The 15,575-nt window shown below is 43.0% G+C and overlaps 1 protein-coding gene across 4 annotated transcripts; it reads right to left on the minus strand.

Moving 5' to 3' along the window:
* Positions 1-24: 24 nt before the first annotated feature.
* Positions 25-14,645, minus strand: agbl5 (AGBL carboxypeptidase 5). Of its 4 annotated transcripts, none has more exons than XM_037450333.2 (17): positions 14,488-14,644; positions 12,869-13,110; positions 12,559-12,730; positions 12,282-12,448; positions 11,967-12,144; positions 11,659-11,837; positions 10,560-11,091; positions 10,220-10,389; positions 9,928-10,063; positions 7,188-7,405; positions 6,897-7,099; positions 5,780-5,956; positions 3,115-3,251; positions 2,922-2,974; positions 2,563-2,750; positions 1,828-1,997; positions 25-1,730 (listed from the first exon to the last, which is right to left on the minus strand). In XM_037450333.2, the coding sequence occupies exons 2-17, from the start codon at positions 13,072-13,074 to the stop codon at positions 1,671-1,673; spliced, it is 2,946 nt and encodes a 981-aa protein (XP_037306230.2). In that variant the 5' UTR covers positions 13,075-13,110; positions 14,488-14,644; the 3' UTR covers positions 25-1,670. The 4 variants fall into 4 exon arrangements, with proteins under 4 accessions (XP_037306230.2, XP_037306229.2, XP_037306231.2 ...); XM_037450332.2 differs by having other exon boundaries at positions 14,476-14,644; XM_037450334.2 differs by lacking the exon at positions 5,780-5,956 and having other exon boundaries at positions 14,476-14,644.
* Between the last annotated feature and the right edge of the window lie 930 nt (positions 14,646-15,575).

A 15,575-nucleotide genomic window follows, 5' to 3' on the forward strand; every position in this document is an offset into this window, starting at 1 on the left:
AGTTCCAATGGCTCCTGCTTTTATTAGCCCTGAGCGGTCCGATGGAAGGGTGTCACTGTGTATGGTAGCTTCTGTTATCAATGTATGAATGGGTGAGTGATGACAAGTAGTCACAAAGAGCTTCGTAGGAGGAGTAGAAAAGAGATATAAAAGTTAGTTATTGTGGAAAAACCAAATGGAAAAGGTTTTCAAGTGCATGTATTTATACAGCAAGTTTAATTGAAGATTCAACAAATAATTTATCACAGTGAGTGGTAATCAGTTATATGTGAGTACATTAAAAAAATACAACTATTTACCTTACACAAACTATTGATATGGTAGTGGATATATCTATATCTACACACACACACGGTCACTAAAAAGTATTTATGGTTCCTGGTTTCCTATTTACAAACATACAAATAAATCCTTTTAAAAACTGCATTTTCTTTTAGTTACAGGTTTCATCTTTGTCTAATATAAAAATTAGTTTGATGTATATATTGCATTGACATTCACCGGCCACTATATAAGGTACACCTTGCTAGTGTATAATTTGTATGTTATACACACATGTATATAATATATATACACACATCGACCACTTTATTTGGTACACCCGTTCAATTGCTTGTCAACACAAATTGCTAATCACATGGATGAAAACAAATGCATTTAGGCCCGTAGACATGGTCAAGACAACTTGTTCAAACAGCTTCAGAATGGGGAAGAACGGTGATGTTGAACTCTAGGAGTTCTAAAGATTGGTCCCAAAAGGAAAATATCAACTGTGAGCAGCAGTTGTGTGGACGAAAATGCCTTGTTGATGTGAGAGGTCAGAGTAGAGGGGGCGGACTCGTTCGAGATGATGGAAGTGTATATAGTACATACTATATTAGTAGTACTGGGTGTACATTTATGTTTTTATTATTTCAATATTGATGAGCAAAAAGCTCCACAGGATTGGGACAGCGAAAGTGTATGCAACACCCATGATGTGGTGTGTATTAAATATGACCCCACAGTCTGCTAAACCCAAAGTTCGACTTTACTGTTTCCACTTGAATAGAAACTCTAAATGAACCAGGACTAAGATTGTGCTCACAAGGACAAGGTCTTTGACAGGCATTCCAACTAGAGTGTGACCAGCTGGGAGCAGATAAGAAAGGTTTCTTTCTCTGTACCAAGCAATACTTACAGCCTTGGGTTACTTAGATACACCTCGGGTTGGTTCTTTTTCAGTAACCTAACTGTTACCGTACTTTCAGAATAGGAGCTGGACCCTTCAAAGCCACACAGAATGTATCACACAGGTGATCTTAGTTCAAAAGGACATCTTTCGCTCCTTATTTTCTCCATATTTGCACTGCTATTTTACAGTTTCACTTTTCAGTTTCTTCACAGCCACACTTTGTCAAAATTGCCTTTAAGTTGTGTAACACAAGGCATGGAAAATAGGAGGCATAACACTGCAAACCTCTGGAATAATAATATTAAATACCCTCTTCACTCACATTTGTTTTTAAAATCACAACTGAGATAAGGCTATAAAAAGGTGCAGTCCAAATGAAAATGAACCCCAGTGCATTACAGTATTAGTGAGAATTGACATTCTGACATCTTTTTGTTCAAAGCAACAACTAAAATACGGTGATGGTGACACGGGTGGTTCCTCTTCTGTGTTGCTGCTAGGCTTCTCTGTACAAGGTCACAGTCTCCGGTAGGAGCATCGCTGGAGTTTCCTCAAGCTTCAAAAGGCAACAAGGTGTACACATTGTATTCATTCATGTTTAGCAATAATTTGCGATTAACCCTACTTGGCAAGTAATGTGTGTTTGTTTTCACCTGTTGCACTGCTTCCTCCTCTTCGTCAGCTCTTTCTATAATAGTGTCTCCTGTGTGGTGGAGACTCCTGTCTGGGCTTTTCTTCATTGGTGCTTTAGAAGGCAGCTGCTTGGCCCCCTCTTCCGCAGATACACGTGTGGTGTTAACCGGCAACATGGGCGGTGTACATACTGGGAAGAGGAATTGTAAAAGCAGTGTCATGCAGCACCTTAAACCTTAAAATATCTGCTGTAATGATGGGACAATAATATGGGAATATACAGTAGCCCCTATCAAAGCCAAACAGAGTGGTAAACACATGGAAATGGGGAGCAGACGTTTAAAAAGCTATCAAATGGTCTTTCTGAAGATGACTGTGTCCTGTTTCTTTAAAAGCCTGCTGTGTTCTCTCATGTGGTGCTCCCTGTTATCACAGCTTAAATGTTGTAACAGCTCTGACCTTCAAACAGGACTTTACAGCCCCGCTAACAGCGTTGAGAAGCTGTACCAAGACCCAGCAGTGCTTTGAGTTAAATGCGTACGTCTGCATCATTCAAAGCTCCCGATGACAATGGTCACATGCTGATATTTAGTGTGTTGTTTACCGTGTTCACCATTGGGCCGTCAGCATGCTAACCTTTTCTGATTAGCACTGAAAAGTAAAGCTGAGGTAGTTTTTTTCTCTCCAGTATTTGGTCAGACTCTGATGGCCAAACATCTGTGTGTGTGTGTGTGTGTGTGTGTGTGTAGACATGCCTGACAGATTGTGATGGAGGTCCGGTTTAAGTAGCTTCCACACCCTCAGGGTGGCTGACTCCTCCTTTTCTCCAGGTGAAACTGAGTCGATGCAGGTCGGGGAGGTTTCAGTGCCATCTGCAGGATGGCGTTCAGTGGACGCCGCCCTCCGAATGGGGATGCGGCTCATGTGAGGTTGCAGCTCATACCTGGACGGCCATCAGAAAGGTCAACATGGTTCAACACTCATTTATAACCTTTTTAATCATAATTCCCTTTATGGGTATGTACCGTTTCTCAGATGGATCTCTTCCCATTTGGTTATTCCAACCCATCTATGGTATAAACACCCCAAGATAAAAAGACAACATTGGACTTACTTGCTAATTTTGATGGAGGAAAGGATATGTTCAGGCCCCCAGTCTTTAGCAGTCTGCGGTGAATGGAGACATCACAATAAGACTCCATAAACCAAATCAATGTAGCCTAAAGGGTATGTTGTAGTAAAACACACTAGTAGTACATGCAATGTGAAAAATATGCGCTGTGAGTGAGCCACAAAGGTCAGCTGACCTCTGTGTGGGCTTCTGCTTGGTGAGGAGTGACTGTACGGGTCTGGCACCCCCTGCCTTCACGCCGCATGGGGAAAGGCATTCTGGACCAGCCCTCTGAACTGGGTCTTCTGGCCTGAAAATCTGGACAGCTGAGGCCTGTTAAGCAGACGGCAGGAGATGAATACGAGAAAAAGTGCAGAGGAGAAACAGTAAGAGATGCTAAAAAAAAATGAAACCAACAAATTTTGGATGAATCTGCAACAGATCTATGATTGGCATATGGTCCTTCAGTGTTTTGACTAACACTCTCATTTAATCTAATAAGAGAGATGTTCTGACCCCTTGGTGACCAACGAGCCAACAGAGATTACACACACAAATGGACGTTGCTTCACAAAGGGGTATCTTTAATTCCAATGGTTGAACACAGAGGCGGTAAAAGACAGCAGCACAATAAAGAAGGTGGTTCTATTGCACGGACCAGCACTTAACTACCAGACCTAGTCTCGCGTAGGAGGTAAACACCACATTGGGACAAAGCGCGCAAGAGAGACAAAACAAGCATTCTTGCTCACATCCACACAGTCTTCCATTGACCTCAGCTGCTTGTCTTTTGAATGAGGCGGGGGGGCATCCTGAGAGAAGGCCCGTACATCTAGGATCAAACACATGGTCCCTTTGATGATAAGGCCAAGGGCCACGCCGCCTTTCATCCAAAGGGGCCACGCAGCCCACTCGCTCTCTTTGTGTTGGTAAAAGGTCAGGCAGGTTGTGAAATGTACCCATTTGCCTTTGACTTTGTAGACCGCAGAGTGGTTTAGGCTTTGTGGTAGACTACAGGGAGAGATGAGGGGGTCGGTGATGGAGGGGGGGTATCTTGCAGCTAGTTGGCTCCACCCCCCGAGCCTTATATGGACTGACTTCCTGCCTAACGAGGAGAGGGTGGGAACAGTTTAGTAATTAAGGAGAGCATTAGGGGAACAAACAACCCAACGGGGAGGAAGAAGACCAAGTGAGACCTAGTTTGGGATGGTAGAGAAAAGAAGATTTAACCAAAGTGTAACATTACAGTAACCAGATTGACTGGACTGGCTGACTACCCCCTGTGTACCGAGCTGTTTTGGAAGAGGATCTGCTAGTGTATGACCTGGTAAAAGATAACGAGAACTGCTTGGGAATGGTGACGTGGTGTTGAGCTTATCCTTCTATACTTTTTTACGATACAACCTTCAGGTTCTGGTGCAAAAAAAAAAAAAAAATGAGGAAAGCCTCCACAAGCTGTTGCTTTAGAAGCCACACCATGACTACAGCACGGGAACAGACCACATAGCTGCTGGAAGTCAAGGCCAGATGTTCCAAAAATTCCACGATTGATCCGCCGGGACAAGATATTCTCAGTAACATGAACTTTGACTACAGATAACCGGGTAATGTTCGCGTTGGGCTAAAACAACACACACATGAATAAACAATAATCAGCCTTTTCCTAACCAGTTTGACAAAACATGTAATAATTAAAGATCTAAAAATGTATTTACATCCAAATCAAAACTGAAATTATATTTGAATTATTATAAACACGACAGACAGTAAATAACTACACACTTGGATATTACAGGTGTCAAAGCTAAGCACTCATTGGCTGACTTGCATACTAAAAGTAAACCGCAATCTATAAATCAATTCAATTGGGTCTACAGAATGCTGCTTCCCACTGAAGCATCATATATATATATATATATATATATATATATATATACACACACACATATATATATATATATATATATATATATATATATAAATATATTGTACACAGTGTCATTTTGTTGAGTCTAAATCTGAAAATCATATTTCTCAAAATAAAATCAGACCAATAAATAATTGCAATACACAAGTGCTGATACTGTCATGGACAGCATGGACAGCTCCCATCGAAACAGTCAGTGTGTGAAAAGAACAAAAGAATCAGCTCATCAGCACAGTAATGTGGTTTTATCTATTAGTAGAATATTTCCAATATCCGTGTAGTCTGAAAATATCTACCCAAAGTTCTGCAACAATCACAATTATGTTGGAAAGCAACTCCATGTCTTTGCTAAACACATTAAACAGTGTGTAGGTCACCACTGGGACAGAAGCAGTGCTGCATTCACAGTAACACAACGAAACACACAATACATGTCATTACACAGGTAATCGCAGGGCAAAAACCGTATTTGAGGGAACATTTAGAAGTGCTAGCACCAAGCACGTTTGAAATCGCCAATGCCAGCACACACACACACACACACACACACACACACACACACACACACACACACACACACACACACACACACACACACACACACACACACACACACACACACACGATCAAATAGCGATTTGTGTTTTGTCTGACAGTACAAAATGGCAACACTGATAGAACTAAAAACACCTCGTCTGGTACTCCCAAGTTCTTTTAAGAGCTTACATTCACTCCGTCCACCCACACACACCTATGGCAAGCTCTCATAGGTCAGGTTGGATTGAGTCGTGGGGGGCCCCAGCTGGAGTGGTGGTGGTTGACGTTAGGCCCTGAAGGAGCAGGGGGCTCAGTTTGGAGAGCAGCCCGGGACGGGGCAGAGCCTGCAGGGAGGGGAGCAGGGTGGAGAGGCTCGGGGACTGGATGGAGTACAGACCTGTCATGGTGACGGAGGCCGGGAGGGGACGGGAGTCCACTGCACACACAGAGGAAGATGAGGAGGAGGAGGAGGAGGGGGGAGACAGTGGGGGGAGCGAGGGCGTGTGGCTGTTGCTGGGAGAACGTAGAATGGAGCGGTGGTGGGGTGGGCGTCTCCTCTCCTGAGGCTTAGGGTCTACAGAGAGGAAGACACACACATGCACCCGCTCAGAGACATGCAGGGGACCGGGAGAACATGCGCACACACATCCAAAGCCCACGACGTGAGCCGTGTCCTCAAACAGATGCTCATTGTTAGCCAAAGAACGACTATCACATCCCCGAAAGGAACGGGGCTCACGTGGGCAATAAATGCTCTTCAAAGGGAGAGTGACAGCTGCAGCATGTGACGTCATGGTGGGGCCGTGCAGGGTTCTTGCATGGGTCATACTGATATTCCAGAACACAGTAATGCATTTGTCCACATGTTCAAATCGGAGACAAATTGGACACCCCCACGGCAATAAAGACACAGACACGTCAACCTTTGGCCTTTCTTAATAACTCCAGCAGTAGAAAAAAGGCATGGTGGCAAGAAAAGGAGAATCCAGGTGACAGAATATGAGATATCCAGAGCGAGAGAGAGAGAAGAGTGGAGGGAGACCAAGGGAGAGGTGATGTTAGAACATGCCAGCCAGAGAGGATGGGGGAGTGCTGGACATAATGTCAAGAAGGGGGGGGGTTTAGACAAAACAACACCACGTCTGTATCGTTTGTACAATATGTTGTGTGTGTGACATGTCGGCTGAGATAAGATGACCTCTCAGAATCTGATATCTGTGTGACGTGTGTGTCCGGTGTCAAGAAGCCACTCGGTGTCTCATGATTATCAGATGCATGTCTCAGGAAAAAGAACATGACGGTCCCTGCACAATGGAACCATTGTGCGTGCGCAGGAGCGCCCTGTTTCTCCCAGTATATCTGTTGGTGCTGGAAAAGAAAACCCTTTGAGTAGCCTTGGCGCATGACTTATGTGACCCATGTGTGTCCTTCTGTTTGCAAACATGAAATGTCCTGTTGTGATGATATTAGTGAGGTAAAGTGAGAACCTTTCCAACAGGGACAGATGGACTTACCCCTGACCGGCCCGAGCGCCTTGTTCCCCCCACGTCCGCCTGCGTGCGTGCCGTTATGCTGCGCGTGCATTCGGGATGGGGGGAAACCGAACGTGAAGCTTGGGGAGGTGTGCATCTTTGGGGAGGGGGTCTGGCTGCTGCTGCTGTGGCTGTTGCAGCGAATGCGACTGAGAGTGTTCTCCGAAGTCGAGCCGGACAAACAGCTGGAAGAAAGAGGCACCAGACAGAAACCCGTGAACCCAATGTCACAGAGATCTTTGGGGTTCGATAGAGACGCGCGTGTAGACTGACTTGTTAAAGCTCTTTGGCGGGGATGCCTTGCTGCCATTGTGGTGTGTTCTAGGCGGGGGATGAGCGTGGATGTGTGCGTTCAGGCCTTTGGTGTTGCGGACGTGCTTGAGGATCCAAGCTCGAAGGTTCATCAGGCAGCTGTGCTCAGACAGCACCAGGCGGGGCCAGGGATTACACTCGGCCATGTCCAAGGCCGAGATGGCCACGGCGCGGCCCACCTGACCCACAGTATCCATTAGTCCAGGTACGTACAGAACAGTAGATTACTACATTCACACTTGAATCTGTCAGCAATTTCTCTAACCTTTGTACATCTCCATCTATTGAAAACACAACTTTGTACATTGTACACTGCTTTATCTCTTTAGTTCAAGTTGGTAGGTAACTTTTGCAGTTATAAAAATAAAAAATGAATGTGCAACGATTGTGAAATAGCGATAATATCGTGGAAAGCAGACCGATGAGTCAGTAACTTTGGATTCCTGGGATGAAAAGTTGATTATTCACGTACCAAAAACATGCAATCCTTACACATAAACTTCTTCCTGTGTTTTTTAAATGATAAACAAAATGATATAACTGTGCATTAATGAAACACATCAACGCTGGTGTTACAATGGAAATTGGAAATTAATCAACACACCGTCTATTGTTTGAAGTAAGCCATTAAAAAGATTTGAACGCCCAATCATATGAAAATAACTCCATTTGGACATAAGTGCATTTAAGGGCTCTACCAAATTATTATTTTCGGAGGTTTTAGACATCACGCTTTGGGTATTATATGACGTTATCACTCACATTTTTCAATTTCTTTTAGGTTGATATAAGATTGATGAATGGTAAATAGGACTTCAATACTTTGTGCCATCATTCACCCATTTATACACTGGTGATAGGAACTACCATACGCTCAATAGGCGTTCTTGTGTGGACTTTTGTTCTCGTGGACTCGTGAAACGTCATCAGTCGCAGCCCGAGTACTGTTCCAATTCTAAAGTCCGCATCTGGCCGAGAACGGTCCTAATACCCGGATGTGACTCGCCCCGCCCATTTTACCGGGCATGCATCGGAGCAGGCTCGTCTGTTCTTGTGAGAGCCAAATATCCCAGAATGCATTTCACCTCTGCAACAGGCAACAAAGATAGATGGAAAATAAACACAACTGTAAGTCAAATTTTATAAATACTAATATATTTAAGTAACGGAATGTAATGTTAGAACTTTTTCAGACGAGACGTTAGTTGTTAAAGCAACTTTTCTGCGGTCGGTTTTGTCAACATTCAGCCTTCGTAACAATCTGCTCCGTGAATGGAGAAGTGAGGTGTAGTTCACGGACCGTCAGACCCTCCAGCACCGGCTATAGATTCATATCTTCATATTTAGATGTCACTTTAATGTCTTATCTGTATCCACAGAGTGCAGCTAGTAATTGTCTATAATTGCGCATTAAAACTAACAATGTTTTAATTAAAGGACACGAGGAGACCGTCATCGAGACTCTAAACCGGCAGCAGCTTCAGCTTCAAAGAAATTCCTCAAGTTCTGAATTGTAATAATAATAAATAAAAAGAATTCCACTAATGAATTATTGTATATTTATCTGTATGATATTTAATGTCTGGTCAGCTGCTGGCATATGCTTGAAATTGTTTTGATTTATTTATTTGTTTGAAAATGTAAATAAAACTGTAGCACCATAAATCCCTGTATCATAGATATTAAATACTACGACGTTAATCACTAATGATCATGTCATCTATCTTACGGTATGTAGCCTCATTGATCACTATATTATATACATACAATACTATGAGGTTAATCACTATTAATGTAGAGACACAGAAGAGGTTCAGGTACATCACCAATTTAATTTATAGTGATGTTTGTGCATTTAACTGTACGAGGACACCACACTGATTATCAGCCTCTTAATGTTTGAGTAACAAGAAGACAAACAGTAGGTGTGTATGGAATGTGTTACTATCCAGTAAAATAGTTACTGTTTAATTGTTGTTACTGTACCCTCCTCCTTTATGAAACCATTATAAAACTAATCCAGTGTGATGTAATACAACAGTCCTGAATTAAACATTCACCTCAGTAACGTTTCGTGTTTCTTCCATCCAATATGAATAAATATTAGATATACACCGGTCAGTGTGATCCAGTAAAGTTCAGAAGCACGAGAACAACAGCTGCTCCTCTTCATCTTTTAAAAAGATGTTGCACTGTATAACAACTCTGATCTGATTCATTGAGATATTTTGCCTAATTAGTTTATGTCTGATTATATATATATATATTATATATATATAGTGCTCAATATTATATATACCATTGCTAATTTTAATTAAAAAATGAAACAAAAGTTTGATAATATTAAAATACTTAACAATCAAGAACTATATTAAAACGTATTAGCAAGACCAGCTGACGTCATCAAGTCAGCTGCTGTTCCAATTGCGCAATTCGTTCTCCGCTCTGCAGTGCCCGGGAGTCAGGACTCCCGAGTCTGTCTCCTGAGTCTATTCTCACGGGAACACAAGTCCGTTCTTCCCGTCTCAGGTATTGAGAAAGGGCCAAAGACTCCTGCCTGCAATTTGAAGGCACTTCTGCATTGGTTTCACTTTTTTAGACCTGCAGGTGGCAGCCTAGCCCCATGTCAATATTATTTGCATTTGTCAAAATGATACTAGGTGTGAAGTTTCATTGTGAACAGACTCAGAAACCCACTTACCTGTTCAAATATCTCAGGAGTGTATTTTGGAGGAAAGGATGGGGGTGGAGGTGGGGTTGCTCGTCCGTTGTCATGGCAAGCAGGTGGGATAGTGTTCATGGTTTTTCCTGTGTTGTAGTTGCACTCTAAAGTGTAGCTAAGGGGAGCCGCACATGAGAAGCATGTTAAAAATATACATCTACAACTTGAAAACCAAGTTGAAAACGTATGAGTAAGATGAGTGAGAAAGCTTTTTGTTCAAATGAATTAAAATGAATGTTATTTGACCGTTTTGTGAATCCATTGGTCTGACCTGTGAAGCAGCCCTAGGGCCTTGTGAATGGCCACCCGCCCGCTGCCTTCTTTAGACTGGCCGTCCCTCTTGTCTCGTGCATACATGTTTTTCTCCGAGAAGTTACAGCCCAGGAAATCAAAGTGGGCCGAGTTCACCGCGATCAGCCTGGGATACAGCATGTTCTCTACCTGCAGACAGAAGAAGCAGATTGCACAGAACATTTGCAGCATTGAACAAAAAACAGGACACATCACCAGTCGCTGTCTGTGACTATCAAAACAAAACAACTGAAATGAAAGGAACTAATGTTTTCCAATAACAACGCAGAGAGGCTGCAAGTTAATGTTATAATATTCACCTGCTGGCTCTCGTCAGGAAGGTTATTTCCATACATGAAGCACCCCCGTTTAGAGGCGTGGCCATGTAAATCCACATAATATGCCACTCCCCCTTCATGTGGTGGAAAAAATGGTTGTTTCTCCACCTCTGGGGCGGTTACCTCCTCAGTAACAGGAGCTACAGTCTCAGAGGAGCTTGATGAGCTGTTTTGGTCCACCCTCCCCATCCCCGAGGAGACCCAGACGTTTTCCTCCATCACCATGGGAACCTCCGGTAGCGCAGGACTTGTGTCATTCTCCGCATTTTGTTGGTTCAAGCTGACTTCGAGGGAGGTGAAGGTGGGAGATGGATGCTGATTGGCAAGTTTGATGCCGAGGGGCGGGGTCTCCACGTGTGGGGGGCTATTACAGTGAGTGATGGACTGTGCATTGTGCAGGCGGTTGCTAGTGTGGTGGTAGAGTAAAAGTGTTTTGGCTGCATAGATGGAGGGATGAAACTCAGGGCTGGGGTTTAGGTATTGTCTGTTCAAGTTCACACCTCTGGAATCAGTCCTGTAAAAAAGTAGTACTTTTATTATACACAAACTTAGACTCACAGCAGGTGCCCTACCAAAAATGTCTTACTTACATGTACAAAAAAAAAAATGGCATGTGTACATGATAAAATCTGATTTATCCAGGTGTTTTTTCCCTTGGAGAAGCTGACTTCTCGGCATTGTATAAGGTAACCAGGTTTCTGATCACAATTTAACATCTAATATTAAAAATTACAGCCTTCCGACAGGGAATGTATCACTGTTTAATTCTTTAACAAAGACGTTTTCTAAAATACATCACCCTTGCATTAACTGTAGCCCTGCTACAGGCTGAGCCATCCATGAGAAAAAGCTACATTAACTACGTGATAAGAATGGTGGATCATTGCAACTTGACCGGACATGACATCGTAACTTTTCAAAAACACATTGGAAATGGAAATAGGAAGCTCTTTCAAAACATTTACAAGAAACAAGAAGTTCATAAATCATGCTATTAAGAGAAGTTTAAATATCATGGATTACTGGGTCAAACATGCTTCAGGTTGCTGCCGTGAGAATGGTGCACATGTGCAATTCTTACCTGTAGTGCCCACGAATGACCCCGTCTGGGTTGAGCATGGGGATTAGCTTGAAAACAAATGTGTTCCGAAGTGCATGAGCCCGAGGGTCATCTCTTCTGAGGATGAAGTTGAGGAAGCCGTTGAACACAAAGGATGAGGGAGTCTCCCCGGGGTGCACTCGACTGCTCAGAAAAAAAACCTGCAAACACATTGACATTATTTAGGGATTCCACGCCTGCTTCTGCCTTAGGTGTTGCCATTGCATTAACTGTTTTGTTAGGACTGTTAATACAGTTAATACAATAATCACAGTGTGATTCAGTGATACCCTTTTGCTGGAGAAGCGATGAGGTCTTGGCGTGTTGGTGTCAGGGAACAGCTTGGGCAGACGGGGTTCTCTCTCCTCTTGCATTCTGTTGCAGTTGGACACAGTAATCAGGTCCACCCTATTACCATCTAGAGAGTGGCACAACAACTCCCTATGATAATACACACTGTCCGGGGCACTGAGTGAGAGGATGGAGATTGTTGGGAGAAAAAAATCAGATTTATTTAAATTAGGATCATTTAAAAAGAACCAACAGTTTCAGACATATATATTGTGCGTGTGTTTTTGGACGTTTGGTTGTGTGTTGTCTGGTACCTGCTTGGACTGAGTTGGGCAGCATTAGGGTAGCTTTTGTCAAACCGCTGCATCATCTCCTGGCACTCACTATAGGAGAAGGGGAAGCAGAAAGAGAAGTAGGTGGTCGCTCCTCGCACCTCCGACAGCCGGTGCAGGAATGAGAGGATGAACTGGCCATCCACAATCTGCAAAGAGCCACAAGAACATGGGGCATATTATGAGAACAAGAATAACAGCTGCCTGCATCAGTGGCTCCTGATCCTGTTCCTGACAGTCTGTGAGCACGGGGACATACCTCAGCTGTGGGTCTGTCCCGGATCCTTTCCCAGCGGTTCTTCCCGGGTAAAGTGCGTACGAGAGGAGCCATGCCCTGGCTATAAAGCTTCCTCTGGTTGTTCATGTTCATCACATTGATCTTCAGTATCTTTCCAGGTGCAGCACCCCGCACACTAAAGTGAAACCATGATCTAAAAAAACAAAACAAAACATAATTCTAAATGTAATGGAACCATGAGTATGAGTAGTTTGCAGCAGGTAAACCTATTGATCATGTGGTTAACACAATGTAATTGCAACATAAGAGGGACTGTTTTCTTGGTTTATACCTGTTCCCATTCTCATGTTCTGTGCCCCCGCAGTCCGGCTGCGTCCACACATTGAACTCATAGTCGGGGGTAAGGTTCGACCCGGGGAGGGCACTTCCGCCGGTAGCTACTTCGCCGGGAGGGCTCCAGCTGCCCTTCTCCACGCGGGCCAGGTTGCCCGAGTCGAACTTGGAGCTGAACAAAATATTCCCAAAGCGAGCCTCCATGGTTCTGAACTCCAGACTCTCACTTTTAATTGAAAGCTGCAAGGAAATCAGAGAAACGAAATTTACAATGAGAAAAAAAATGTAAAGGAGGAAAAAAGTCAAGGCACAGGGCCTTACATTGTGCAGCCTTGTATGCAACGACACAATGTTACATCATACATTTAGTCACTGCTTTGGGTCCATCACTGGATACAGGACAGGGCTACTGCATGAATATAGTATTTGATTTGATCTGAATTTTTTGAGGTCATGATGACAGTTTTGGATATCTGCTATTTCATGTTGTAGTGATGTGTTGACTTTGGTCATTTTTGTCTTAGTTAACCAAACTAAACAGGTGAGGCAAGGCAGAGAAATTGCATGCACACAGTTCAACAACGAGGGAATTCAAAGTGCTTTACATGCATTCCATGCGGGCTTCCACAAAAAAAGAAAAAAGATGAAAAAAGGCAATGTCAATAAACTAAAAATAAAATTTGCAGTGTAGTTTAAAAATACAAATATTCCAAAATGGTGCATTAAAGGCTGCAGCAAACAGAGGAGTCTTTAATCTGGATTCAAAGGAGCCAAGGGAACTTTGCTTCTCTATGTTTAGTTTTGATTCTGGGAACAGAGTGACTCTTTACACCAATTATGAAATTAAAGATCAACTATAGATCAACTATAGTTGAAAACTTAAGTATAACGGAAAGGGAAGGAAGCTACTGGTAATTCACGGTTCAGAATACAATTCAATTGAAGATGTATTCATTTAAAATACCCAAACATAAAAAGGGAGAAACATGGCTTCAGATAATGATGCAATTAAGTTAAATAAGTTAACGTTAGGTCAAGACGACGTTTGACTTGTTTAAATGCATAACAGCGACATTCTGAGGCCAGTAAAGAGAATACAACCATGGCCGAACAAAACAAGACGTTCTGCACGTACGTTATAACCCAAATATGCAGGATCCCTCTATTCACTGTGTTTAGAATGCAGATCAACGTGCACGGTTGCTTTCATTCATTCGTTCATTCATTTATGACCCCCCCAGTGCTCCAGTGCTGGAACATCATGGCTGCTGTTTGATTTCACTACCAGAGCAATGACAACAACAACAGCTGACCGAGATCTGGCACAGCGTAAAGGGGCAAAGCGCTGGAGTCGGTGAACAAAGATGGTTTCTTTTAACACCAACTAAACGGGCTAATTTACTAACATTTACTATCATGCTATGTTATAACAAGGCTAATAACGCTAGCATACATTTCTAAGCTACGGAGGCTAACTCAGCTAACGTTACGTTAACCGTCGTTGTTTGAGATGACAGTTTTTTTAACACAATACGCAGCTCCCTTTCATTACGTGTTTAATACATATAATCACGACAATACTTTTAAAAACAATAGACAACGCACATTGAGTCTTACTAAGCAATTTTCGCTGGATGTCCGCCTTTGTTTTCATCGTCCTCAAGTCGTAGCTCTGAATGCTGCTTTCAGGTTTCTCTGTAGAAAAGAATGCTGCTTTCAAGTTTCTCTGTAGAAAAGAATGCTGCTTTCACGTTTTTCTGTAGAAATGAATGCTGTTTTCAAGTTTCTTTTTAGAGATCAATGATGCATTCCGGTTCCTCTGTACAAATTAACGCTGCGTTCAGGTTTCTCTGTAGAAAAGATTACTGATTTGAAACGTTGTCTCTGATAGTTATAGTAACAAAGTGGGTTGTTCAAACAAGCTGTTTGCAATAAATAATTGGTCAATGTTAATATCAAAAGAGCCATAGTTATACCTATATGTGCATTTGCACATAGAGATAAACATTATTGGTATGACTTTATTTAGTCTTTTTGTGGTGGCTCTGCAATTCAAAATTGTACTACATACTGTAGTAATTTGCAGCTTTAAATATATCAGAGTTTATAAAACTGAAGCTTGTGCCACCAGGTTCTATTCTGGTCAAATCAGAAGAAATCATGAAGGTTCACCTGAAAATCCTGAAACTCAGACTCCAGCTGGGGCCTCTGGGGACAGACGTAGATTGGGCTTTATTTTGACCTTCAGTCTCTAAATCTCACATGCGAGGAGAGCTCTGCTCTGCAGGAGCGTTTTGTCAGAACAAGAGCAGAGCTAAGCCACATTTCTCCCCAGATTGAACACAATGGGGGACTTGCTGTCACGGTGAGGCCAGGCCTCCTGCTGGTGTCATGTGGAGGGGCGTGGCTCCAAACCAAACTCATTCTCACGCCTGCTCAGGCAACCAAGCTGCACTCAATCAACCATCACCTGGCAGTACATCTACCTCAGCTCTTCACCCACTCATCGTCAGATTGTTGTTTCCACTCACCGGGTAGAGACTACGCTTTGCTGTTCACCTCGATAGGTGTCTTCAGAGATTCGCTCTTTATATGTCTGTGTTCCCCCGACCCTGTATTCTGTGTCCTTGCACTAATCCATTCCCTGAGTCTTCTGCCTGTCTGCTCTTTCCCCCGCCTGGTGATCTGGACAATAAATAAGGTTC

This window comes from Pungitius pungitius, chromosome 20 (genome assembly GCF_949316345.1).
Source record: "Pungitius pungitius chromosome 20, fPunPun2.1, whole genome shotgun sequence".
NCBI lineage: Eukaryota > Metazoa > Chordata > Actinopteri > Perciformes > Gasterosteidae > Pungitius > Pungitius pungitius.